Source organism: Anastrepha obliqua, chromosome 4 (genome assembly GCF_027943255.1).
Source record: "Anastrepha obliqua isolate idAnaObli1 chromosome 4, idAnaObli1_1.0, whole genome shotgun sequence".
NCBI lineage: Eukaryota > Metazoa > Arthropoda > Insecta > Diptera > Tephritidae > Anastrepha > Anastrepha obliqua.
The window spans coordinates 10,998,966-11,025,779 of NC_072895.1; the positions used below are offsets into that span (position 1 = coordinate 10,998,966).

Consider the following 26,814-nt stretch of genomic DNA (forward strand, 5'->3'; position numbering starts at 1 on the left):
CAGTTTCGACGCTGCCGGACGTATGTAACCCCTTAACCCTTCTCCGCAAATTGGGTAAAACTTAAATCATTTTTAAGGAAATTTTTCCAGAATCTTTCTTACAAATTTTCGCAAGTGAATACAATTTTTCCAATACCTGCCTTACAATTCTATAGTATAATACATCAAAGCAAATTCTAAAAGCAAATCACCAAAAAAAAGAAGTGCGTGTAGCGTAGTACACATAACAGAAGTAAAACTTTCAAGGCAGACAAAGAAAGAGGGAGAGACCTGAGAGGGAGTGAGAGGGAGAGAGAGAGAAAGAATATATATCTAAGTAAATTCACTACACTTGCAGAGAATACAAAAAGACAAAATTTTCAAAAATATTTATAGTCGCTTAAATGTATTAGCGTGGCGTTAGGGCCGTGCGCACGTATAGCGTCTAACGCTATAACGTGCATAGTCAATCTATCTATCCTATTCTAACAATATGTTGCTCTCTTTTGCTTTACTATAGTAATATGGCGTTAGTGCTGTACGTTTACGCGTCTCCTCTGTGTTATATTCTAACGCCTTGTATATAATGTATACGTTGTTCTCTCTTGCTCCTACAATACGAGTAACGTCGTACGACTTAGAATAGAGCTTTAGCGTAGGAGTGAGAGAAAAGACGAAGGACCGCACAAAAGGGAGACGTGAATAGCCTAAAGTGTATCTAAGATATATATACCTAAGGTATCGCTCTCTCTCTCTCCTTTTCCTCTACGTTATATCTTTTTTCTCTCTCGCGGAACGAAAATGCCCAAAACGTTGCATGGCTTTGAAATGTTACGCCCCAGTCTCGCTCGTCCATCGACGTCTAAGAAGTTTCACTTCAAAAAAAATACAAAAAATGGAAGTATATTTTTTACACAATATTTCAATACTTTCAGGCACTTAGATAATTTATGGGATAATTTGACCACCCAACAAATGTATCATTACAATCGCCACCAATATCCGAAAAAATCGGAAAGTTTCAATGAGTTCGTTACGCCATTTTGAAGTGAGAGATGATAAAAAATAGGACTACAGCTGGTGTTGATGCACTGGAGGAACTAGTAGCCCATTGTCTTATTTTCTAACTTGATCAACACTTTTATTATATGTACTGAGTTAAATTCTGAATGAAACATTAACAAATATTTTACACGCAGGGGCTGTTTTGTGCAATTTTTTTATATAATAAATCTTTGAAATTTTTCACTTCTAATTTGTAGTATAGAGCTTCAAGGTCTGCCAATAATTTTTCTTTCATAAGCAAAACAGTAAAAATGGTGCTATTTATATTTCCTCTATTTCTCAAACTAATTTCAAAGTCATAATTAATAGTTCAAAATAAGAATTCTGAATATTTAAAATAGTTTGGGGAGTTTAGGCTTTCACGATAAGAGTTTGTTTTGAAAAAAAAGAAAAAGTTAATTCAAAATTGCAGGTAATCTTGCCCTGTGCCTTTCTAATAACCGGGCTAGTCGAAGAAGAGTTGTGCAGCCGCTAGTTTCTTTTACATTATTTTAGGCAAAAAATAAAACTAATTTACTCAGTTTATGGCACTTACAAGAAAATACCTTTTTAAAAATTCTGAATGATTTATTTTCGTGCTCCCCAAAGAAGAACTCCCAAAATATGCTTTGATTTACAACCGCTAATGTACAGTCGCTTTACCACTTAGAAGTAGTTGTGTCTGTTAACATTTCCTAATAGCCCTACACTGAAGTATGTACAAGTTTCATAACATTCTTATTTAGGCAGAACATTAAAATATCTTCCACTTTACGAGTAAGTATTCGTAAGTGACCTCTCCATATCAGGCATCTACATGTCAACATCATGATACAACTTTTTATCTCACTCCGATTGCCAATCGCAGCAGACAACACAACATAACGAACAGGTGGAACAACAACATGGGCGCTCACTCTTTTTGTGCTTAACTGCCACGTACAGTTCGCATATATGAATATTTGTTTGTGCTTTATAAGTGATCAAATCACTGCAATAGAAACAACAAAATTGTTGTGCAAATAATGTGGAGTGCCGTCTTGACACCCAACTTCATACAACCTATATACCTCCCCCCCACTCTTCACTCCAAATTGATGAACCAAATATGAACGACGTCGTCACCCTGTGGTTTCGCTTCGCTGTTGTTGACAGTCAATTTTAGTGTTAGTGTCAGTGTGAGTACTGAAACAATGCCAGGGGCGCGCAAACAGATAACAATCACAAGTACGAGTATGAGTATGTATGCGTGTGCAATACGAAAGGCAAGAAAAAGAGAAGAAACCCACAACCATAACAACTGAAAGCTGAGTTTGTGAGCGTGGAAGGGCCAAACGGTGGTGGCTGTCATTTTAGTATTGCAGCAACTGCTTTTGAAGTAGTAAGCATCCGTAAGTGTGACACAGATCCCAAAACGAAACTCTTAGCATCATAATTCACTGCTGGCGGAGAAAATGGGGACGTGGTGTGGAGTGATGGAATGCCTGTCAAAACAAAAGGCAACTGCCAAATTGTGTTGCCGTGATAGCAGCATCAACATAATCACTGCCTTATTGCTGCTTAACATGCTGCTGGCATTGCAGACAACAAGCGGTGAGTGCGAAAGTGAATGTGTGCGTGGATGACGATAGTGCCGATTGATGCCTTTTTAACTTAATGCAACAGTGCATATAAGTGGCATTCTAATGATACCCTGTACCTTTCATATTTCAAGTGATATGTAATGATGCTTGTGGGCTTTTCCTTTTGATTGTGTGGATGTAAGCAACCGCATACACAATTTTTTTAAATAATTATCTATGCTTTGTCATTCTTAATATGAAATAATTAAACGGTATGAGGGTCAGAACAAACACACACTCAGCATCATTTTGTTTTTATTTAGTAAAAAAGTTACTGAAAAACAATATCGGATGATTAATTTTTCACCACCTGTTATTGTATTTGTTATTATTATAACTTAACTATTATTATTATAACTTTGATTAGAACTTGAGCTCAGTCAGAGCTAATAACATATGTCCACTAAACATTGAGACTAACTTCTGGCATACGCCATTTGAAAGCAAACAATTGAATTAAAAATTATTTTGAGTTGGTACTTCAGTCGATTGGTTACATATCAAAAATACATGGACCATTGTTTTCGTATCTCCGTTTTTCATTGAGTAGAGCGAATGTCCAGATTTAAGTTTTTGACGGTGCTTATATCGATTTCTTTCAACTTTCGCTTGATTCGATTGATCAACTGTTGCTCGTTTCGTGCCTCCCAGCCCTTTTGGTATGCCATCCGCTTCAGAACTGCCCAGAAATTTTCTATTTGACGTGCCTGTGGCACGTTTGGAGGATTGTCCTTTTTTGGCACAAATGGTATTTTTTGCTCAGTTAACCAATCCCATGTTTTTTTTGCATAATGACAGATTGCAAGGTCTGGACAAAACATGATTACGTCGCTATTGTGATATTTGTCGATGAATTTCTTCAGTTTTGGCAAGCATTGACCGATATAAACCTCAGCATTGATCGCTTTGGCTTTGTTTTTGCGAATCAATGGTTCTGAAACACCTTTCGAAGAAATGGCCACCCACACTAGCACCTTCAGCTCAAAGTTTGATTTGCTGGCATATGAATTTTCGATTCGCAAAGTGTTCACGACGAAGTCCACGGGAGCAAATTGGTATTTTTTCGAGTAGTTTCGCTGTATATTTTGGTGCTCGCTTACGTTTACGATAAATTACATTGTTTTTCTTCAAAATCTTGTGAACGCCCGACTTTGAAATGCCAAATTTTCGTGCTAATTTGCGTGTTGATTGACCAACCTTCTTTTTGGCACTTGACAGCAGTTTTTTCGTTGTTGCGGCACTTACTTTTGGTGGACGTCCCGGTATAATCTTATTTTCCGGTTCTTTTCCATTCCGACAATCTTTCAAAACACGAAAAATAGTCGCACGGGAGATTGGTTTATCTTCTAACACCTTCAGAATTTCACTTGTACTGAGTCATCCACACTTGAATGGAACCTTCCGCGTAATATGAGTTTGACAGTTAAGTAAAGGGTGGTTAAATTTAAAGGGCCGATGTTGAATGTAAACCACACCTAAACGTCAAGCTTTTTTGTACACTTCATTTGACATTTTTCAATTTCAGACTAACTCAAAATTTGAACCATGGAAATATACACAATCGAGCAACGCGTTAAAGTTATTCAGGCTTATTATAAAAACGAGCGTTCAAATCAAAATGCATTTCGAAGAAAATCATCTTCAGTGATGAGGCACATTTTCACCTTAATGGATTCGTCAATAAGCAGAACTCCCGCATTTGGGCGAATGATAATCCAAAAGTGATTGCGGGAAAATCGATGCAACCACAAAGAGTGACTGTTTGGTGCGGTTTATGGGCCGGCGGAATCATTGGGCCGTATTTTTTCCAAAATGAGGCCGGTCAGGCAGTTACTGTGAATAGTGTTGGCTATCGTGAGATGATAACTAACTTTTTGTGGCCCGAATTGGAAGAGATGGATGTGGACGATATGTCGTTTCAACAGGACGGTGCCACTTGTCACACAGCTAACGAAACAATGGCTCTTTTGCGCGAAAAATTTGATAGCCGAATAATCTCTCGTTGCGGCGATGTCAATTGGCCATGACAAGTGCATGAAGCTACATACATCTGTGTGTTTCTTTATGCACTCAAATATAATATGTGTCTGAAGTTAGATTCAATGCTTAGTGGACATATGTATCATATGTTAGCTGAGGAAAAAGGACATATCCTTGATGTAGCCAATGCATTATTCATTCATTAACGCACACAAAAAAACCTGTTTATAAGGAAATGAGGCTTCCTATATTAAGCTCATATATGTACATATTTCTGCCTTTAAAAAATTTCCATGAAAATCGATTGCCGTGCAACGCCCCATTTTATTCAAGTTAGCTAGCTTTTAAGTGCGTTTAAGTGGAAAACAAGAATTATGCTCGCCAACTACTGACAGCTACCAATGCCTTGCCCACCAAATGAATGCGCGATTGGCCCTCTACAATTCCTAGAATTCATTTTGTAGGCATTCGTATATTTTGCTGAACAGAGATATTTTAAGAGGGCTTGCCGTTTTATTTACGTAAATATAAACTTTTGACATTTCTGTTAAAGTGTTTGTAATATTCTTTGAATATATTTTTGTCATTCCATTCAATTTTTTTTTTCAGTGTCTATTTTTATTTGTTACTACTTAATTAATTTTGTTTTATCTTTAGTTTTACTTTTTTATGTTTCTCTTTATTTTTTTATTTTTTTTTTTTATATTTATGTTTTTATTTTTGTATTTATTTATTTACTTGTTTTTTGCCTTCTCTCATTACCAAGAATTCTCAATTGTACGCAAAATTAGTTAGCACCCACCCATATAAAAGTAGAATTTCGGTGAGCCATCATATTTTCATCAAAATTTGACTACATCTTCGATTTTAGCTAATTTGCTCTGAGTGTGTATTTCGTGCGTAAGGCACGTGTCACTCATGAACTAATCGACACCGAACGAAAGAAATTCAAAAGAAAAAATATTAGATTCATTTTTTGCACATGAAAATCGTGTGAGTCTCATTCCGCCGCATGTAGAGAACCTCTGCGTCTATTTAACTACAACTCAGCAAATTTTCACCCGAATCACTGAAAATCGCGTACGACTTCGTAGTATTTTTCTTGATGTGCCTCTGCCTGTGTATCATAAATCAGAATCAACAAGCAAAGCAAAGTTACTAGAAAATCGTATACTAATATTGCCAGTAAAAATGAGTTGTAAAGCAAAGAAAAGATGAAATAAAATTGAATACCGTGAAAGTACAGTTGTATATCTGCGGGGATATTCCAGGCGTAGTGAAGCTGAAAATGTTTCATGCTCAGCTAATTTATATGAATATGTACAATATAAAACAGTGTATGTTTGTGTATGAGTATATAAAAATGCAGGGTGGGGTGTTCGTGATAAAGAAACGTTTCTCCTATTGCTCCTTTGAAGTCGATGGAGCTTTAATAAGTCTTTGTCTGGTAGATGGGAAAATTATCACACTCAAATACTTAAAAAACTTCACGATTGCTAAGGAGAGTAATTTTTATGTATGAGTTATGTGAATAAGTATTTTATTTATTATTTGTATATATTTTTTCGAATTGTGATGGCAAAATACTACCTTTAGCTAAATTAAAAGTAGAAAAAGCATATGAAAATAATATCTTAAAACAAAGCAAAAATATATCAATCAACGAAGACAAACTTATTTTTAAGCTAGTCATATCACGCAGTTTTTTGTAACTGGTGTTTTTTTTTTAATTTTTATTTGTAATTATCTTCCCCATTAAAGTTGCATGCACAAGAAGTGTAAGAAATTTTAAATATTTTGTCCTTTTAACCGGGATATTAAATAAGTTGCGACTGCCGTAAACGAATGGGTTGGTTCGTGACCACCATTAGGAAGCGCAAAGTTTCGAAATTGCGGGCATGAAACACTTAGTGATAGAAAAAGTATTTCTAATAGCAGTCGTTTCTCAGCAGGTGATGACAAAGCTCCTCATAAAAAACATTTCCTGTTTGGAGTTGGGATGAAACTGATCTGTTAATTAGCTTTTTTTTCGTATTTATTTACTTATATCAGTTAACCGCAGGTGTGCTCTGGGATGTTCACTATAGATAAAAATATCGAATAAAGAATTTGTCTTAAATTGTGTGTTGAACGGGATTTCGTGTGTCGAATCGTTGAAAATGTTGCAAAGAGCCCATGGCGAGTGTGCTTTAGTAAAACCACGGATCTACGAGTGGTATAAGGCTTTTGCAGAGGGCCGAGAAGTCGTGAAAGATTTGTTTTGATCTGGTCAACGGATGGAAACGTCGACAAAGTAAAGGAAATAGTGCTCGAAAACCATCATTTAAGTTTGAGAGAGGTAGCTCGTGACTTCAACGTGTCTCACAAATCAATTCGCAACATTTTACACCATAAATTGGGCATGAGATGCTTTAGTATTAGGAGTTACCCGATGATCAGTTTCGATAGATGGCACATGGTCTAGCTGACCAGCAGTTCCATTCATAAGAAGACATCAAAAAAATGGCTTGATGCGTGGATAGCCTCAAAAGATGAACAGTTTTACCGCGACGGTATACGAGATCTACCAGAAAGATGGCAAAAAGTAGTAGCCAGCGATGGGCAATACTTTCAATAATTCACTTGTAACCATTTTTTCAGAATAAAGTTGTATTTTCATGAAAAAAAAACAGCGAGAACTTAGTTGCGCACCTAATAATTTTAATCTAAATCGAATAATCGCAGCTATGTTAACTTCGTCGTCGAAATAAACCAACAGAATGCACAGAATTCTTTACTTTGCCTAATATTTTAAAAGTATTTATTGAAAACTTACATTAAAAACTCATAAACTCGCTAATTTATTGAACTAATAAGTCGGTATGCGTAATTAAAATTCTGTAATTATGAATTTTAGGGCGCAACCCATGCGATCTTAATCGATGGAAGCAAGAAAATGGGCCCCTCTCTTTCTAATAATACATATTTGTAAATTTTTTGACAAAATAACCTAAATCGATTTAGCATTTTCTGCCTAGTAGGCACTAGATGGCGCGGTTTTCATGCAAAATAAATATCAACTACAGACAAATAAGTTAGTGGCTTAGCCAAATATTTTAAAAATTATTGAAAAAAAAAATTCAAAATTTTTCGGTGTTAAATACTTTTTTTTGGTCTAAAACCAAAACCTACTAAAGCCAGTTAAGTTGTTTCATCAAACGTTCGCCGAAATGTATGCACATACGAGTTTGCCAAAGCATATGAGAGCTAAAAATAGGAATTTCCACACTTTCATGAAGTCATTTCGTAGCTAGCGAGACAAAGTCGGCGTGATGTATTTTCAGGCACAAATTCAAGAAGCGCGTAGAAAGCATATATATATATACATACATACATTTATACAAGAAATCACATAAAATTGCCTATCCATATGGTGTGAATATTCCTACATACACACAAGCATGAAAAGAAGAAAATACACACACAGCCAAAAAAGAAGGAAAAATCAAATACACTTCAATGTATTTCAGCTAATTTACTTTGAGTGTTTCGGTACAGATGAAATCAACGACTAATGAACGCATTCAATATATTTGTTGCTGCTTCTACTTTTTTGTTGCCACTTTGTTGTTGCAGTTGAGGTAGTCACAACGCTATTTGTTGCTGTAATTTATCAGCTTTGTTTAGTTCTTTTATTATTTTTGTTAATTTTTATTTGTATTATTTTTTTTTTGTTGTTCCGCTCGATTTAGAACTCATTTTGTTTGTTGTTTTGTTATTCTCTCATTCAAATGAAAAATAATAAAAGTCATAAGAATGAAACGAGGCGAAAATTTGTTTTGATAATACGGCGCTTGAAGGAACGCCTATGAAATTAATTGCACGCGTATTGTGAATGTTTGTGCAAGTAAATTTGTTTGTTGTCTCATCTTCAATGTTACACAGCAGAGCTGTTGGTTGCATTACGAATTATTGTTCATACTTTTTTCTTTTCTTGCTTTTGCCTTAATAAAGCATATTTGTTTTTGTTTTTTTGGTTTCCTTTTATAATCCTTCTAATTACTACAGCCACACCGTTTTGCTTTTGTTTGCCATGTTTGCCTTGTGTACTCATGACGTTCACACCCAACCCTGCTACCTTTCTTGGCAAACCTTGTCCATCTCTTTGCATTGGCGTGTCCATTCTGCTGCATCCGTGGCAGCGTCCATTCAGTTGGCCGCCAAGTCCGTGCCCGTTGCTTGCCAACTTCTTTGTTTGTCTGTCTTACGCATTGACGTCATTGTTATTACACCATCAGTGGCTAACGAGGCCGCCGCCGCGCGCAACTTGGCAAATGTTTCATGTCTTTTTCAGTTGGCAATCGCATGCCCGCCCCATTGTTGTTCTTGTTGTGTTTTTCTTCTTGATGATGTAGATGTAGTTGTTGTAGTCACTATGGCTGCCAAGAATCACGTAGATTACGTTTCGTTGTTTTTGTTGTTGTTGTTGTTTCAATTTTTTTTTCGTTTTTAGGAATAAATCAATGCAAAAATTTGTCGTCGCTCTGGTTGTGGGGCCGCCATATGTCTATTTCTGTGGTCACAATTTTAATTTAAAGATTTTTTGTGTTATTTTTTTTAGTTAATTTAAATTTATTTTAATCTAAAATTATTTTAAGCGACCTCGTTTATTTATATTTATAACAAAAATAAAACACAAATAAAAACAAATAAATTGCATAACAACATTGCTACCCACTACACCCACTCGTACATACATATGCCTCTCCATAGGCCTTAAGTACTTTGGGAAGAGTACGTAATTCTTAAGCAAGTTCAATTAGCTACTATTTGTCCTCACCTCCACACTTTTATTTTGCAGTTTCTGGCTTACGTTGCTTCACTTGTACTTATTTGGAAGCAGATGTGGACAATACCTGCCTCGTGGACGTAAACGCTACGCGTGTCACCAATTGTTCGAAGAAGTATTGCACCATTATGCGTCAGGAGTCCGTGGTTAGTATGACACAACAATTTACTGATGCCCCACCAATAGTATATCTTTACATGAAACTTTTTTTACTAACCAAACATTTCTTTCGCCGATATAATTTTGATTTGCTTAAACTATTGGTGCGCAACTAAGTTCTCGCTGTTTTTTTTCATGAAAATACAACTTTATTCTTAAAAAAATGGTTACACGTGAATCATTGAAAGTATTGCCCATCGCTGGCTACTACTTTTCCCCATCTTTCTGGTAGTTTTCGTATACCGTCGCTGTAAAACTCGTTCATCTTTTGAGGCTATCTACGGAACAAGCCATATTTTGATGTCTTCATATGAATGGAACTGCTGCTCAGCTAGACCATGTGCCATCGATCGGAACAGGTGATAATCGGACGGCGCAATATCTGAAGAATATGGCGGGTGGGGTAGGATTTCCCATCTCAATGTTTCCAGGTAGGTTTTAACGGCTTTGGCAACGTGAAGCCGAGCGTTGTCATGCTGTAGAATCATTTTTTCATGCCTCTCCGCGTATTGCGGCCGCTTCTCGCGCAGTGCTCGGCTCGATCGCATCAATTGAAGTCGATACCGATTCCCAGTGATGGTTTTGCCTGGTTTTAACAGTTCATAATAAATAACAACAACTTGGTCCCACCAAATACATAGCATAACTGTCGCAGCGGGAATATTGCACCGAGGCGACGACGTAGAAACATGACCGGGCAGTCCCCATGCCTTTTTTCTTTGGATTGTTGTAATGAATTCATTTTTCACCACCCGTCACGATGCGATGAAGAAAATACTTTCTTTTTGACCGCTAGAGCAGTTGTTCACAGGCGAAAAAATGACGTTTAACATTCCTTGGTTTTAACTCATAAGGAACCCAAGTCCCCTGTTTCTGAATCATTCCCAAATCATGCAGTCGCTTGGAAATTGATTGGCGGGCAACTCCGAATACTGAAGCAAACTCTTCTTGCCTTTGACACGGATCCTCATTGAGCAATGCCTCCAATTCAGCGTCTTCGAAGGTTTTTGGCCTTCCTTCACGCGGACGGTCGTCAACATTAAAATCACCGTCTTTGAAGGGACGGAACCAATCTCGGCATGTTGTTTCACTTAAAGCAGCATCTCCATAAACTTTTTGTAGCTCTCGATGCGCTTCAGCCGCCGTTTTTTTCGAATGACGCAAATGACGATTATTCGGCACAAAATCAGATATTTTCACAAAATCAAAAGTACATATATGATACCAAACCAAAATCACTAATGTGTCGAAGCAGTTTCTTTACCATATGTCTAAGCTTGGTTTTTGACGTTTAGGTTATATTAGAATCCACTGGCACACACTGCTGGCGGCATCTATTGACAAACAGTGGGAACATAGTTGCGCACCTAATATTTTTTGCGAGAAAAAAAAAAACAATAATCACTAGGTGGTTATTTCTTCGACAACCGGTGGGAGTGCGCCAACCTAAATCCCAACCCCATCAATCTTCTCCATTACATCAACAGCTATGGCTGGCTGTAGATAACTACCTGTTCGGGGGTCTCATAATGGTATCAAATCGGCGCTTTAGTGCTACTTGGGGAGTGCCAGAGGGGCACCCGACAAACGCTCGTCCAGCATAAAAGTCATGCGGCTGTTCGCATACAATAACTGTAGGTTTCAAGGTCAGGGAAGTTAGGTATGTAGGCGCAATAATTAGTTGTAATACCTCACCCGAACCAATAGTCTGTCTTATCGAGGGAAATAAATGAAAAATCGACAAACATAGTATAGCCCATATATTTTGAAATAGTTCCAAATGAAAATACTTAATTTCTACTTAGGCTTCAGACTGACCTTAATGAGCCTGCTTCTTGGTGTGCGTATTCATGTATCTCTTTAAATTTAAAGAAAATGTTTCGCTTACTCTAAATGTCTTGACCTTCTACAATCCCCATATACTATCTCTCATAATGTCTTCCAGCCTATGGATGAGGTCAAAGGCCTTGGAATAATTTTCGACCAGATTTTTGCTTTCTCAAAGTCATACTCGATCTTAGCTTTTGTGAGATGTAATAGTTCAAACTTCCCAGATGCTTACAAAATTAAATTACTATTTATTGCATTTTTTCGGCCTAGGTTGGAATATGCTTCTTTTGCTTATTTGCTTCTTTTTAACATCATTCTTTTAGGTTAGGTTGGGTTTGGCAGGCGCATCGCACATAGAGACAGCGGTGCCACTTTGACAATAAAGTGGGTCCGTTGTGATCCATTCTGATCGTTCTTTTAACTTTAATATGAAAAAAAATGGGAGCGCCTAACTTCAGTAGAGACGGAGTAAAGGATTTTTCAAAAAGGAACTCCAAGATGAAGAGTATCAAAATTTTGATTTTCTCTTGACTAGATCTTAAACATTTAGTTTTTTTCTAATATATTTTCTACAAAAAACCCATAAAAAGTGTTAAACAAAATAAAGCTCGGCCTGGTACGCCCTGAACAGTGGCACATACGCTCAAAATTTTATTGAAACCTAAAACCACGCTTAATTCTTACTTGAAGGGTATCATCACAAGACGCTCAAATACCTGATAAATCTCCATAAGAACAAACTGAGAACTCTTATGTACTTATGTATGTATTATACTGTATGGAATCACAACGGACGATTTTTTGAATATTTGTCCAAGTGGTCCCCCAAGCTAGGGCAGCCATTTAACCTAACCCACTGGCATTCACACTAATCACTAAAGAATTGGTAGTCATCAGCACAAATGTGGTGCAAAGACTCCTGTCCTTTTTTGCAAACTGTTTGAAAAATTACCACTACATTTGCTCATTGAGTGCGCACACACTCCATTTCACCCAGCTCCATCCTGAGTTTATCGTGGGCACTGGGTTTGGAGGAGGTATTGTGATGAGTAGAGCACAAAAAATACCTAAAAGTCCTAAAAGCAATACTAATTTTATCCATTCTTTTCTAACCGATTTATAAAAGAATGCCCCATATAATATATAAAATTGTGGAGTGAGTGCTTTTGTATCATACCTATTCTCTTCCTGAACGGCTTGAATGGTTCTACTGAACTAACGGGATCACTTGAAAGATCCATAGCTACAGTTGGACCATCTAAGCGGCATTGAGGTGGAAATATTACAAAAAGGCGTATTTATTTATTAGTACTTGAAAAAAAGCAAAAAAAAAAAAAGCTTTGCGCTGAGTAGATTCGAGAACTAAATCTTGCAGGTGCAGAGGGTCCAACGAGAAAGAAGTAAAGATTTAGATTCTTTCAGGTTTCACTACAGGTAAAATCTGCCAAACGTATCGATGTTGAAAGTTGTTCAGCAACACCTTCTACTACAGCAGCAATATTCTCGACAGAGCGGGCAGTGTTTGTCTGTCAGTTCTTCTTCTATCCTCTGTCGAGGTCTGCCAGTAATTTAAAATTTGTTCACCAACTCATTCGGATGATTATTTCGCTTCCGAAGGTTTTAGAAAAGGTGTCAAACGAAAGGTTAAATACCGATAATTTTCACAATAATTTTCAATAATTTTAATGCTTTGTTCTATCGCGTAAAATTGTACATCTGCCTATTTGTCAATTGCCAAAGATGAATTTAGGTAGTATGCACTGCTGACATCTAGTCGTCACTTTTGAAACACCCTTTGTATACAAGTAATAGATAAATAACTTCAGCACCCCACTTTAATACTTGCCTTTGCCCGTGATATGAGCGGAAGCAGCTCTGCTGCATTAAACTTTTTCTTGCAACCAAAGCAGGAAATGAGTCAAAGAAAAACGCAACAATATTAAAATTGAAGCCAAACATGCGCCGCAGTATTAAAAAGCGTACAGGAAATGAGAGTTACGTAGCACGCAAAAGACTTGAAACATCAAAAATCACTCTACAACAACTTTGTCACTTTGCCACCTGCACTGCTGAGCGAGCTGCCGCTGACAACATTGTGGAAATTCACTTAAAAAGCAAATGCGTATGAGAGTGTATTTGGTTGTATGCGCATATGCACAAACTTCACCTCCACTCATGCATTTATTAGCAACCGAGTACCAAGTAATTGCAAAGTAAAAATTTTCCAAATGGGCAAACATGAAATCAAACTTTTCGCTTTCTGCATGCGTGGCACAGCAAATCGTGTGGCACAGCCTTGCGGCAAATATACATATGTGTGTGTATGTAAATGCTTTTTATCAAAGTTTAAGTCTGGGTATGTACGTAAGATAAATATAGCTTTCTGAACGTTGACTATGTGAGTACATTGAATTTTTAATGCTAATAGATAATTACCAAAAAAAAAAGAAAAAAAGAAAAATGAAAAAAAAAACAAAAAAAAATGTTTGTGATAACCAGTACATCATTTTTGAATTTTTGATTTCATTAATATTCATGCACACTGTACACAATGTCTATTAAAATTTTTTGATGGATTATAAGTCACATACACATAAATACAGGGTCTGGCACTCGTAGTGTACCCAATTAAAAAGGCCATACATTTAGTTTGGAAAATTACTTTTATTCAATTCAAAGTAAAAAATATGTCAAAATAATTCAAAATTAAGAATCAATTTACTTTTGCTCGATACGATCACCTTTTGCCTTAACTATGGCCATGAGACGGTCCAGAAACGAATCGGCAAGCTGCCCGAATGTGATTTCTATGGATTTTGGCCCACTCGCGGACAATGGCTTTTCTGAGCGCCTCGAGATTGGTGAATCTTCTAGTTCGGATTTGCTCCCTACAATGGCCAAAAGAGAATGATCCATCGGATTCGTGTCGGTGAATTTGAGAGCCAATATGTGGACGTTATGAAGTTCGGAACGTTGATTTTTAGCGATTGCTGGTTCACTCGAGCTTTGTGAAATGGTGCCGAGTACTGTTGAAACGTCCATGGCATGCCATTGAAATGTTTCTCTGCCCACGGCTTCAAAGCAACCTCCAGAATGCTTTGCCGATAATATTTCGTATTTACCTTGACACCAGGTTCGAGGAAAACGATTGTAGAGCGCCCATCTGCGGTTACAGCGGCCCAAACCATTACTTGTTGCGGGTGCTGCCTCCTGGAGGTCAATCAGACCAGTGACTCAGATTCTCGTATGAACGGTTGGTCAAATAAACCCTATCGTTGTGGGAGTTTACGAATTGCTCTATTTCAAAAAATTTTCTCGCCAAAACACCCAATTTTCGGAAATTGACCGCTTTCCGCCGAGCGAATCAACTCCTCCTTCGCTCTTTCAAGTCTGACTTGTTGCTGCTTTGGTGTGAGATCATGCGTCTTTTGGATCTTGTAAGATTTGACTTTCAGTATGCTGCGGATGCTACTGTCAGATATTTTCAGTTCTTTCGCCATTTGATTAGCACTTCATCGGGGAGTTCGCTCAAGTCGTTTCTTTACTTTTTGAATCATTTCACGTGACGTTGTAGTCTTTTGATGACCACCTCCATGACGTTTCGCGATGCTACCTGTATCAGTGTAACGAGTAATGGTGCGATAAAAAAAAAAAATATTTACTTTAAGGTGCTCGAGCTCGCGAAAAAATATAATGCAATCTCACTATTCCGTTTGAAATCCATTACTGATTTTCTTTTTTCGCATTTACTCTCGGCAAAAGGCTTTCGTGCTCTTGTAAACATTATCCGTGCATCAGCTGCGCGAGCGGTCTGAAGTTTGTTACACTTCAAGTGCCGGACCCTGTATATGCATGTTCGTAGGCTAACTTATTGGCAAATGCTTTTTGTGGAATTTTTAATTCACTAGTCTTTTCCGATATCGCCCGCTTATGAAAGATAAGCGTTGGCGTAAGCACGAATTTCATTGTGTAAATTTTGATGAACATTCAAAGTTAATTACAGTAATAATACGCGTAAATTTTGCTATGTATGTGGTGAATATATGAATTTTACCAAAACTGTTTACATTTCTAACGGTTCGGCGCTTGTGTTTTGCTTAGTTGAAGCCTGAGTTTGCCATCTTGCGATGCGCTAAGCATAAAAAATATCGATATTAAAGGCGCAATTCTTAGTAGTGAGACCCAGTGGCCGACTTCTGACCATCTGAAATTATGTTAATTTAAGCGTAAACGTAAAATTAAAACAAAAAACCGAAGATACAGCAAATCTTAAGAGGGTCGTTTAAAAAAAAAAAAAAAATTGTATCAAAAAATTTGAAATAAATATTTTTTTGTAAAAGTATATTTTAAGCCAAAATTAAAACAACAACACATAAAATTGGTGAAAATTATATTAAATTTAAATTAAGGGGGTATTCTGGTCTAGAAATTTGAAAAAAAAATCGATTTTTTTTCTGAATATTTTCTAAGTTCGGACGACTTGACGACTCGTTCTTTCCAGAAAATCTTTTGTGTCCCACACAACCTTTATTTATTCTATACATATATATATACTTTATACTTCTATAATATATACCTGGAAATATATCGCCGATTAATCCAGAGTGAGTGAGTGGTAAATATTATGATCTAAGTTATTCTATTGGAATTGTTGCTCAGACCTCAAATGCTTTGAGAAAATCGCTACTTTTTTTGAGTCATCTATCTCCAGTGCTACCAATCACATTGTGTCATATCATTTGGTGTTGGAAAGGTGCATTTTAAGCTTCATTTAACTAAAAAAAACTAAATTCAGAGAAGTTGAAAAAAAGTTATAGCTGTTCAAAAATGAGTGAAAATAATGAAGAAATTCGCTATATTTTGAAATTTTTTTATAAAAAAGGGAAGAATACCATGCAAGCCACCAGTGAAATGTGTGACGTTTACGGAGACGATGCTGTATCAGCTCGTGTAGCACAACAATGGTTCGCTCGCTTCCGTTCTGGAAATTTCGATGTGAAAGATACACCTCGCTCCGGTCGACCTATCGTGAAAAAGTCGATGACATTATGGAAAAGATTGACCAGGACCGTGACATAAGCTACCATGACATCGCCAAGGCACTAAAAATTCATCATCAAACGGATTTGAACCATTTTAAAAAAGGCTGGTTACAAAAAGAAGCTCGATGATTGGGTACCACATGAATTGTTTGTAAAAAATTTAATGGACCGAATTAACATCTGCGATTCTTTGCTGAAACGAAATGAAATCGAACCATTTCTGAAGCGAATGGTAACAGGAGACGAAAAGTGGATTAAATACGACAATAATGAGCGAAAAAGATCATGGTGCAAGGGTGGTGAAGCTCAACAAATGGTCGCAAAGCCAGGATTGACGCCTCAAAAGGTTATGCTGTGTGTTTGGTGGGATTGGAAAGGAATCATCCACTATGAGCTGCTCCAGCCTGCTCGAATGATTGACTCTACACTTTACTGTCAACAACTGATGAGATTGAAGCAAGCAATCGAAAAAAACGGCCAGAACTGATCAGCAGAAAGGGTGTCGTCTTCCATCAGGACAACGCTAGGCCACACACATCTTTAATGACTCGGCAAAAACTGGGAGAGCTTGGCTGGGAAGTTTTGATGCATCCACCATATAGCCCTGACCTTGCACCATCGGACTACCATTTGTTTCGGTCAATGCAGAACTCCCTTAATGGAGTAAAGTTGGCTTGAAGAGAAGCCTGTGAAAAATACTTGTCGCAGTTTTTCGCCGAGAAACCACAAAAGTGTTACACTGATGAAATAATGTCTCTAGAAGAAAAATGGCAAACGGTGGTCGACCAAAATGGTACATATTTGGTTGAGTTGAAGTTTGATTAGAAACACGAAAAGACTTTTTCGACTACCGAATATCTCAAGTTCTACTTGACCGATCGCTTTGAAGTTTGATAGGAATTTTTTATGATACATCTATCTATCGCGCCTGCCTCGGATTTTGAAAAATTGAAGTTTGAAGTATTTTTAAAAAATTTGAAAAGTAAAAAAAAGATTACCCTCTTTTTTTCAAGTTCACGCCATTTTGTGAATTTTTTTTCTTTGATTTGGCGTAATCCGATAGCGACATCTTAACTATGAAGAATTTTTTTAATTTGTTTGTCTTAGATCACTACATGGGATGGAATCATGCCAACCATGGAGCACCGTTTTTTATGTAGCCCTCACTCCGCCGGCCTGTAATTCCACGATTTTTTTATTTTTTTTTATTAATTTTTTTTAACTTTTCCAATATCAATAAAAACCATAAAAAAATGGATAATACAAATGATTTTCATTTTTTTTATCTTAGTTTTTAAAAATACCTAAAATTAAGGCGTCTAGACCAGAATACCCCCTTAAGTTTTTCAAAAATGAATTAGATGCCTAACGCTTTTTTAGCGAAAGGGATTCCTTTGCTTATTTTCCAAAAAAAGCTCAACCAAAAATGTTAACAGCAAATATCATGTGTTTTATGTAACCCCAGCCCTTCTGCCTCATCACTAGATTACCATAATTTAATGAAACTCCAGAAGGCATATAATCCTTCAAAAATCGTTGACAGTCATCGAACAACAACAACAACAGGCATACACACACGCAAAGCGACTGCAAACCCACGCAGGTTGCTAAAACACCTCTAGTATATGTAAGTATTTATGAGTAGAAGTGTGTATAAGTACTGTTATGCTTTGCAGTGCAATGCGTTTTATGCAAATTGCGGCAGATTGAATTCGCATTTCAATGCAAATATTCCTTTTATTTGGTTAACGATGTTGCTTTCAAAGCGAATTCCTATTATTCCTTATATTTGATCTGATTTTCTTCCTTTTGTTATACTTTTCACGGGCACATAAATTGAGTTATGAATTGCATGTGGAAACTCGATGAAATTATTTTCTCTTCATGTTGTTCCATTTGAAATTTTTCCTTGCCATATTAACAACAACTTCATTATGATTTCCATCACCGTCGGCGACATGTTTTGCAACAGCTGTGGCATATTTCATTTGCATTTATTAAACACAACGGAGGCGTCGATTGGGAAATTAATCTTAGCATACCCAGATGGGAGAGATTTTCGTCCTACCTCAAATACCACCTGACTTTAGTTAGTTACATGTCCCGCGTGCACGCAACACTGGTGTTCTTTTCAAGCATTGAGTAAATACAAATTACTAAAGGGTGGTTAAGTTTCAAGGACCGGTATTGATTTTAAATTAAATAAATTTTTTCCAGAAAGTATTGTCATTTCTCTTTATTATTTTATATATTATAATTTTGGTATGGCTCAATTACGCATAAAACAAAATATCGGCCAAATGGCCGCCGTGGCCTCGGCGGCACACCTCCATCCGATGGTTCAAATTTTCGATGACGCTGAGGCATAATTGAGGTTCTATGCCGTTAATGTGCCGAATTATCTCATCCTTTAGCTCTTGAATTGTGGCTGGCTTATCGACCTTATCTTTCAAATAACCCTAAAGAAAGAAGTCCAACGGTGTCAAATCACATGATCCTGGCGGCCAATTGGCATCGCCGCGACGTGAGATTATTCGGCCATCAAATTTTTCGCGCAAAACGACACATCGTCCACATCCATATCTTCCAACTCGGGCCATAAAAAGTTCGTTATCATCTCACGATAGCGAACACTATTCACAGTAACTGCGTGACCGGCCTCATTTTGGAAAAAATTCGGCCCAATGATGCCGCCGGCCCATAAACCGCACCAATGTGTCACTCTTTGTGGGTGCATTGGTTTTTCGGCAATCACTTTTGGATTATCATTCGCCCAAATGCGGCAATTCTGCGAATCCACTGAGGTGAAAATGTGCCTCATCACTGAAGATGAAGTGCGCGATATGCATTTTGATTTGAACGCCCGTTTTCATAATAAGCCCGAATAACTTTAATGCGTTGCTCGATTGTGTGTCTTTCGATGGTTCAAATAGAGTTAGTCTGAAATTGGAAAATGTCAAATGAAGTGTACAAAAAAGCTTGACGTTTAGGTGTGGTTTACATTCAACATCGGCCCTTGAAATATAATCACCCTTTATAATTTTTTTTTTTAATCTCCTCTATCGCATAGATATATTTTCACAATGCCAGCAACTGAAATGTTTAGCAAGAAAGTCAGCAAAAGCATCCGAATTAGCTCATACCAGCTAACAAATTTGTACGCGCAACAGTGATTTGCCAGTTACTGAACTACTAGGCAAAAAATTATCTATAAGTAAAACTATAGCAGCTGAATTTGAAGTCCGATGAGCGATTTTAAGTCAAGCGACCCAAGTATTTTGAACATAGTCGTCAATTATTCTAAAAATTAATTTCTAAGCTTGAGTATAATGCAAAGTAAAAAGAAGAAATTGTGAAAAAAAATTTATAATTTTGAGACTTATTCAATGTTGAAAATTTTGACAAGTTTTGTTAAGATTTTTAAAGTGAAATATCTTCGGCTCTTTGTACATTTTCACATATTTTTTATTATCTTATTATCTTATTAAAATAATTTGTTAGAAAAAGTATTATATATAATATTTTTGTGGAAAATTGTTGAGAAAACTTATTTTGTAATTTTTGAAAACAACTCCGCTCTGAATTTTTTTTAATTTTTTCCATAAATAGCTGAGACTGTGTGAAGTAATCCCTACAGGTTTCTCATACTTTACAAGTTATATTCAAATACGTACAGCAGAGCTTAGGATGGTCGTATTTCAAAAATTAAGAAAACACATTTTTAAAAATTAAAAAAAGTCCTATTTGTGAAAAAATATATTTTAACCCAAAAATTAAAAAAAAATATACGAAAATGTTAAAATTAAAAAAAGTGGAAGGAAATCTGAAGATGGTCGTATTTAAAAATTAAAAAACAAAATTTAAACTGTTAAAAAAACGCGAAAAAGCAGGAAGTTTGAAGTTGGTTGTTTTTCAGAAATGAAAAGGAAAATTTGACTACCAAAAATGAAAAAACCTATTTATTAACACAAAGATCAAAAAGAAAAAATTTAAAATGTAAAAAAAAAAACCCAAGATACAGCAACTCTGAGGATGATCGTTTTTCAAAACAGAAAAAACAAAATATTCTCAAAAATTCTAATCAAATAATTATTTTGAAAAAGTATATTTTAAAGTATTAAACTGTAGAGCTGATGAGGTAGCCAGAAAAGGTACTGCTCTTCAACTGTTCCGTGATAAAAGTAAAAAAAACAATGCGTAGCTGTCTTCTTGGCAATAGTTATTGCAATAAATTCTTATAATTAGTGATTCTTTTTTAATTACCTTTTAACCTTTTGGGGACGGAGCCGCTCTACGGTCAAGACGAAAGGTATTGGAGTGCGCAGTAAAAAAATTACCTCTGCGTATCTTATCGCTCAGAATGACAGACGTCGCGAGCCTTGCAGCTACGAACCAGTTTGGGCGGCTATATGCCGACACTCCGCCCCATAAGGTTAAGGGTATCCGGTGGTCTAGACCACAAAAATTTCACCTATTTTCACAATTTTTTTTGCCTTTAAAAATTTAAAAACCGATGTTTCAACTTTTCGGGCTTATTAGTACGTTTATTGAGCATACAAAAAATTCTTTTTGAAACAATAGGTATTTATTATTATAAAAATGCCGCTGAAGGTGACCCTCTCGAAAAATCGAACCCGGACGGCGTAGATGGTTTCGAGACTTCTACTCATCCGAAACACAAAATTCAAGAAGATTCTTAATCAGAAAGAGTGCAGTTATAGTCGGAACTAGAACAAATTGAAAAAATGACAAAATGGCGCACTTGTGAAAAAAGGTCGCAAAATCGGGGTTTTTTCACTAGTTTTTTAGTTTAAAAAATAGGAAATTATTTAAATAAAATTATGAATCTAGTTCCCACGATAGCGATACATGTTGTGAACAACATATCCAAATTTCAAGTGATTCGGTTGAATAGTTTTTTTGTTTTCATCCCCGCCGTGCCGAAAAAAGTCGTTTCGGGGTAAATGAGTTTAAAGTTTGAAGTACAGGAAGCGCGCGGACCGCTCTCCACCTAGTTAATGGGCTGTAGAAGCTACTATACTGTATAAAATTTCCGCATGAAAATTAAACAGTATATTTTTAAGATACTATACTTCCGAAATTTAGAAAAAAAGAATCGATGCTTTGAAATTTCTAGACCCCGGGGTCCCCTTAATTCATTGCTCTGCGTGCGGGCAGGTTCACCCATATCCTTGTGTTAGTTTAGCTGAAATAGCAATTATGGTTCTTTTGATATCGATTTTGTTATGCCGAGATGTACATTTGTGTCTAAGAGTAGGTTATTCGGCGCTGTAGCCGAATGAGTTGGTGCGCGCCTACCATTCGGAAGTGCACGGAATCGAAACCCGGGGCATGAAAAACTAATTTAATCAAAAAGGTTCGTTTTTTTAATAGTGGCCACTCCTGAAAAAACTCTTAATGAAAAAAGTAATAATATGAGATTAAAACATTAACTTACAACATTTCCTACACGTGAATTGCAGTCGCACCAGCACATTTTGGCGTAATAACCAACTTCAACTATCGCATTAATATTTCATTCATTAATATTACAATTTAATAGTACTTTTAAGATTTCCAGTCTACCAAATCGCTTTAAGCTCATTAATAATATGAAGGGATTTTCATCACTTTATAATTTATTTAATACTCTAACACTCAGGCTCACTTATTTGGACGCAATAATCCCATTTAAATGTGTATGTACGCATGGGTGTTTGTCACAAAATTTTCTATAACCAACGCTTATACGTAGAGCTTGTTTGCGTTCATTTGACCTCAATTGTGGATAATATTTGCCACACTTCAGCCAGCAAAGCCGGTAAAGCTTTTCAAGCGTACATTAAATATGAATTACCATCTTGGAAAATTGGAATTAAGGTGTTGTTCGGAGAAAAGCGACAGGATGGCGCATGCAAAGGAGCAGCGGTTCAAGGAGACGCAGAAGAAAATGAAGATAAAAATATTATATTAAATTATATATCCTTTATTCTCATTAGGTAAAATTTTGTATACTTAAAAGAAATCACTGCTTGGCCTATAAATGCATTCGTTAGATATTTGAAGACATTTTTACTAAATAATAAAAAAAAAATTATTTTGCTTGTCTTCGTATATAGCGCAGCTGTCTAGTCCACAAATGTGAAATAAGATTGGGTTTTGATTATACATCTAACGATAGGGTGATTCATTCTGCGCCACTCTTCGTAATTGAAATTAATTTCTCTAGCCCTCAAGATCTCAAGGGAATGAAATTGCTGATGAATTGGATCAGCAGCTACCGCACTGAGACCAGAGCAAATCATATATTTTTCTACAGGAGCGATGGCCTATTCTAGAACGCAGCAGAACTGCAAAGTGTTTTGTGACAAGCTCGAACAGAAAACTGTCGAACTTTCTGTTAAAACTTGGAAGAAGAGATGTTCGGTAGATGGTCGGTATTATTACAAGACACAATCCATGGGGTCTGCACATGACCACTATTGGAGTCATTGAGGACCCGATTTACCTGTCTTGCTTAGAGGAGGCGGATAACACTGAGTATTTTCTCTGCAAGTGTCCTGCCTTTACTAGAGCGATGCTACGAATTTTGGGTTCAGATGCCATGAGAATGAGTAAAATTCGGATATTTTCAAATTTTGCCAAAGAATCTAGAAAATTCTCACAAGTCTTAGTATCTCTGTCTCTGTCTCTGTCTCTGTCTCTGAATTCCAGTGTGGAACCACCCGGAGTAAGAGAAATGTTTGAGGTATACTGCATTTTGGATTAATGGCACACTTTTGAATTAACAAGTAAGAAAATCAGAGGAAAATTGTTGGGATTATTCATAACAAACGAACTTTGCAATAAAAAAAACCCTATCTACATCTTAGGACAATGTATTTTTAAAGAAATGGTTAAAATTTCGAAGTGCATCAGTTGAAAACTATTTGAGTTATATGCCCCACCAATTTGAAAACTGCGCCTTCGAGATCAACGCCTTCAAGGTTTTCAAGGAGGTTTTAAAGCTCCGGCACAAAAAATTCGGAAGCCAAGTACTGGAAATATTATTTATAATTTTCGAGTTCCATCTAAACCCGTCAACAAAACGATCTATGTATGAAAGTCAGCGTCCTACACTCCAGTAGCTGAGCAACATAAAGCATACACATACACATGCACGCAGCTCCGGCAGGGTCAGTGCCAGCGCGTGGCGGTTTAAAGTTTGTTTTTACCCATACGTAACGCCCTCACCGCTAACGCAGTTGTAATTATATGCTGAATTTAAATTTTGTTGCAATACTAATTGTTTGTTTTCGCTCGACCGCAGCTTCCACCCGAGTTGCGCTTCTCTGCGCTTTAACATGCCAATTAGTGCATTGGCTTACGCGCTTAGTCAAGCCACAAGGACAATAGAATATCAGTGCGGCATATCGGGCTGCGAGTTGGCTAACTTTAGTGGACATCATTAATGAGATTGCAGTAGCAAATAAGCTGAGGTATGCCGTTGTTAAAAACAACCAAATGCCAGCAAATTACACGTGGCTACTTAACATTACAACTACTCTGGTCGTTTTTTTTTGTGTTGTTGTGTATCTGTGCAGGTATTAAACAGGTTTCAAATTATTTTAAAAATGTCTGCATGCTTTACATGATTTTTTAGATTTAAGGCATTATTTTTCAAATATGTATAAAAAGATACGGCACTTGGGGCAATGGGCTTTTGTGTAAATTATTTAAAAATTATGGTGTATGGTTTGACCATGCCAATTAGGTATTTTCAGTCGAATAGCCTCATAGCCTTATTCTCGCGATATAACTGGGTAATTTCGAGCTCCTTGTTGGTCATGGCATTCTTTTAGAGAATTTCCCAGTACCCCATGCCTTCCCAGTCCCACCAAATACATATCCTGATTTTCTGTGGATGGAAATCTGGTTTGATTCTCGGCTTTTGCATATCTCTTGCAGCCAACCTCTGCTTTTTTGCTTTATATTGATATATGGGTACCATTTCTCATCGCACGTGACGATTCGGAGCAAGAAGCGCCGTTAAACACCGCGTGTTGCTCGATGGCCGGCGAGATGTTGAGAAGCAATTTGAAGGCGACTCTCTTTGATTTTTTTTTTTTTCGTTGAGTTCGTGAGGCACCCAGGCTCCTAATTTTGCGGTAAATCCCATTGAATGAAGGTGATTGAAAATCGTTCTATGATCGGAGTTAATTTTTTCCGCCAAGGCGACCATTCCCCTCCAAAACTGATTTGAGACGTTCTTCATATGACAAAGTCCTAAAAATGCGCTTTATAAAATGCTATGTATGGTCAGTTTTGCTATATATATATATATATATATATATATACAATTGGCGTGTACACCCTTTTTGGGTGTTTGGCCGAGCTCTTCCTCCTATTTGTGGTGGGCGTCTTGATGTCGTTCCACAAATGGAGGGACCTACAGTTTCAAGCCGACTCCGAATGGGAGATATTTTTATGAGGAGCTTTTTCATGGCAGAAATACACTCGGAGGTTTGCCATTGCCTGCCTGCAGTTTTGCTATATGGCATGGAAATATGGATCATAAAACTCTTCGATAGGAATAGAAATGTGGCTTCTCCGAAGATTGCTCAAGATAATATTGACCGACCACGCTTCTAATGAAGAAGTGCTGCCAAGAGTTCACGGCGATAGACAACTAATCAAGTCCGTCAAACGACGAAAAACTTCATAATATACGAAAATCGAAATATGAATTGTTGCAACTCAGATTGAAGGAAGAAGAGGTGGTATCGGGCGTAAGCAGTTTTCTTGGTTGAGCAACATAAGGTAGTTGACCGGTAGACAACGTTTGGGCCCCCTCTTAAAAATAGCTAGAGACCGCGAATTATTTTCAAATATATATATAGTTCAAATTTTAAATAAAAAAAAAACAACAAGCAAGAAAATAAAATTTGTAAAAGCAAAGAATTTGTTAAAAACAAATTTTATTACTTTTAAATTGCATAAATCGCTTACATTCGATTACGAATGGCAAATAAAGTAGCAGAAGTAAAATTATATTTTGAATATAAAGAACATAAGAACTAAGTAACAAAGCATCTTCTATACTCTGAAAAGCGCAGTAATTCTAAAAACTTGTCATTATAAACAGCAAAGTGAATAAAAATGACTTAGTATTTGAAAGGCATGCGATTTCACACACTGTGCTAATGAATACTACGGCATTCACGACCACAACATTTCTTTAAAATCATATTTGCCGAAAAACCCATATACATATATATGTACATATATTTAAAGATATCCATGCATACATATTTGAATACAGAAAAATAGCTCATTTCACATTTCTTCATTCACGCAGAGTCCCTCCGGCAAAGTGATTTCCTTCATACGTGATTGTTTGGATAAGCCGCTGGTGAGTTGTTTCCGCACAATATTATTGTTCTAGTTTTCGTTTTTGTTTTTAATTAAACTTAATATTTGATTCACTTTTCAGTACTTGAATGCCATTAAAACTGATTCAACATTCAAAACCTTCTATCGTAGCTGCACCACTGATCTGTGCAATGATTCAGATGGTGTAACCTCGGCAACAAATGTGGACCCTAATTTCGGTGCTGCCGCGAATACGATCATTAAAGGCAAACGTTATTAGTGGACATATGAAATGAGCATTTTATTAAACATAAATATATAAACAAATTATTAAATATGGCAGTTAAATATATTATAACAAAAAAGTTTTGTTAGTATATTAAACACGCCAACAAGTCGAAGTCCGCCCGTGAACGGAATGGTAGTTGGACTTATAATTGCACGCTGCCGTAAGAGCTTACTTAAATAAAAATATAAATAAAACGCATATAAAAAATTTGCATTAAAAAAGACTTTGTTTGCCTTGAGAAAGTAGGGATACGTTCCGAAGTTTTCTAAGTTGCATAAAACCAAAACAACGACTTAAACTCAAACTTAAAACCGCATACAAAATTTTGCAGAAATTAAAAGAAATAGACTGCTTAATAAATTACTTCGAGTGTCTGAATAAAAGTTTTAAATTTTTTTTTATCGCTATCTGATAATGGTTTGCACCATTTGCGAAGTGCCTCCAAATCACCTTCATCATCAAAAGAGGCTGCCCCCCCTGGAATATATACTTGTGGTAAAGGCGATGGATTTGCACAAACTTCATTTTCGTTCCGTGTAGCTCTTTCTGTTCTTTCTAATAATACATACATACCTTGATTAGGATGACAATTTGACGCTTAATTTTGCACCAGAACTGACAGATTTTCTTATTTCGGCTTTATTATTCTTGAATACTAAATAAAAATGTTTTTCAGTCGCCGTAGTTCCC

General features: G+C 36.6%; 1 protein-coding gene across 1 annotated transcript; it reads left to right on the forward strand.

Moving 5' to 3' along the window:
• Nucleotides 1–2,477: 2,477 nt before the first annotated feature.
• Nucleotides 2,478–26,115, forward strand: LOC129246481 (uncharacterized). The gene is made up of 4 exons (XM_054885336.1): nucleotides 2,478–2,616; nucleotides 9,466–9,599; nucleotides 25,822–25,875; nucleotides 25,957–26,115. The coding sequence occupies exons 1-4, from the start codon at nucleotides 2,478–2,480 to the stop codon at nucleotides 26,113–26,115; spliced, it is 486 nt and encodes a 161-aa protein (XP_054741311.1).
• The last annotated feature ends 699 nt before the right edge of the window (nucleotides 26,116–26,814 follow it).

Bases quoted from the DNA above. Each gene is read 5' to 3' on its own strand.
- LOC129246481 (XM_054885336.1), top strand. From the start codon at position 2,478: ATGGGGACGTGGTGTGGAGTGATGGAATGCCTGTCAAAACAAAAGGCA. The intron at 2,617-9,465 runs GTGAGTGCGAAA...TTTATTTTGCAG, and splicing joins GGCATTGCAGACAACAAGCG to TTTCTGGCTTACGTTGCTTC. The intron at 25,876-25,956 runs GTGAGTTGTTTC...TTCACTTTTCAG, and splicing joins ATTGTTTGGATAAGCCGCTG to TACTTGAATGCCATTAAAAC.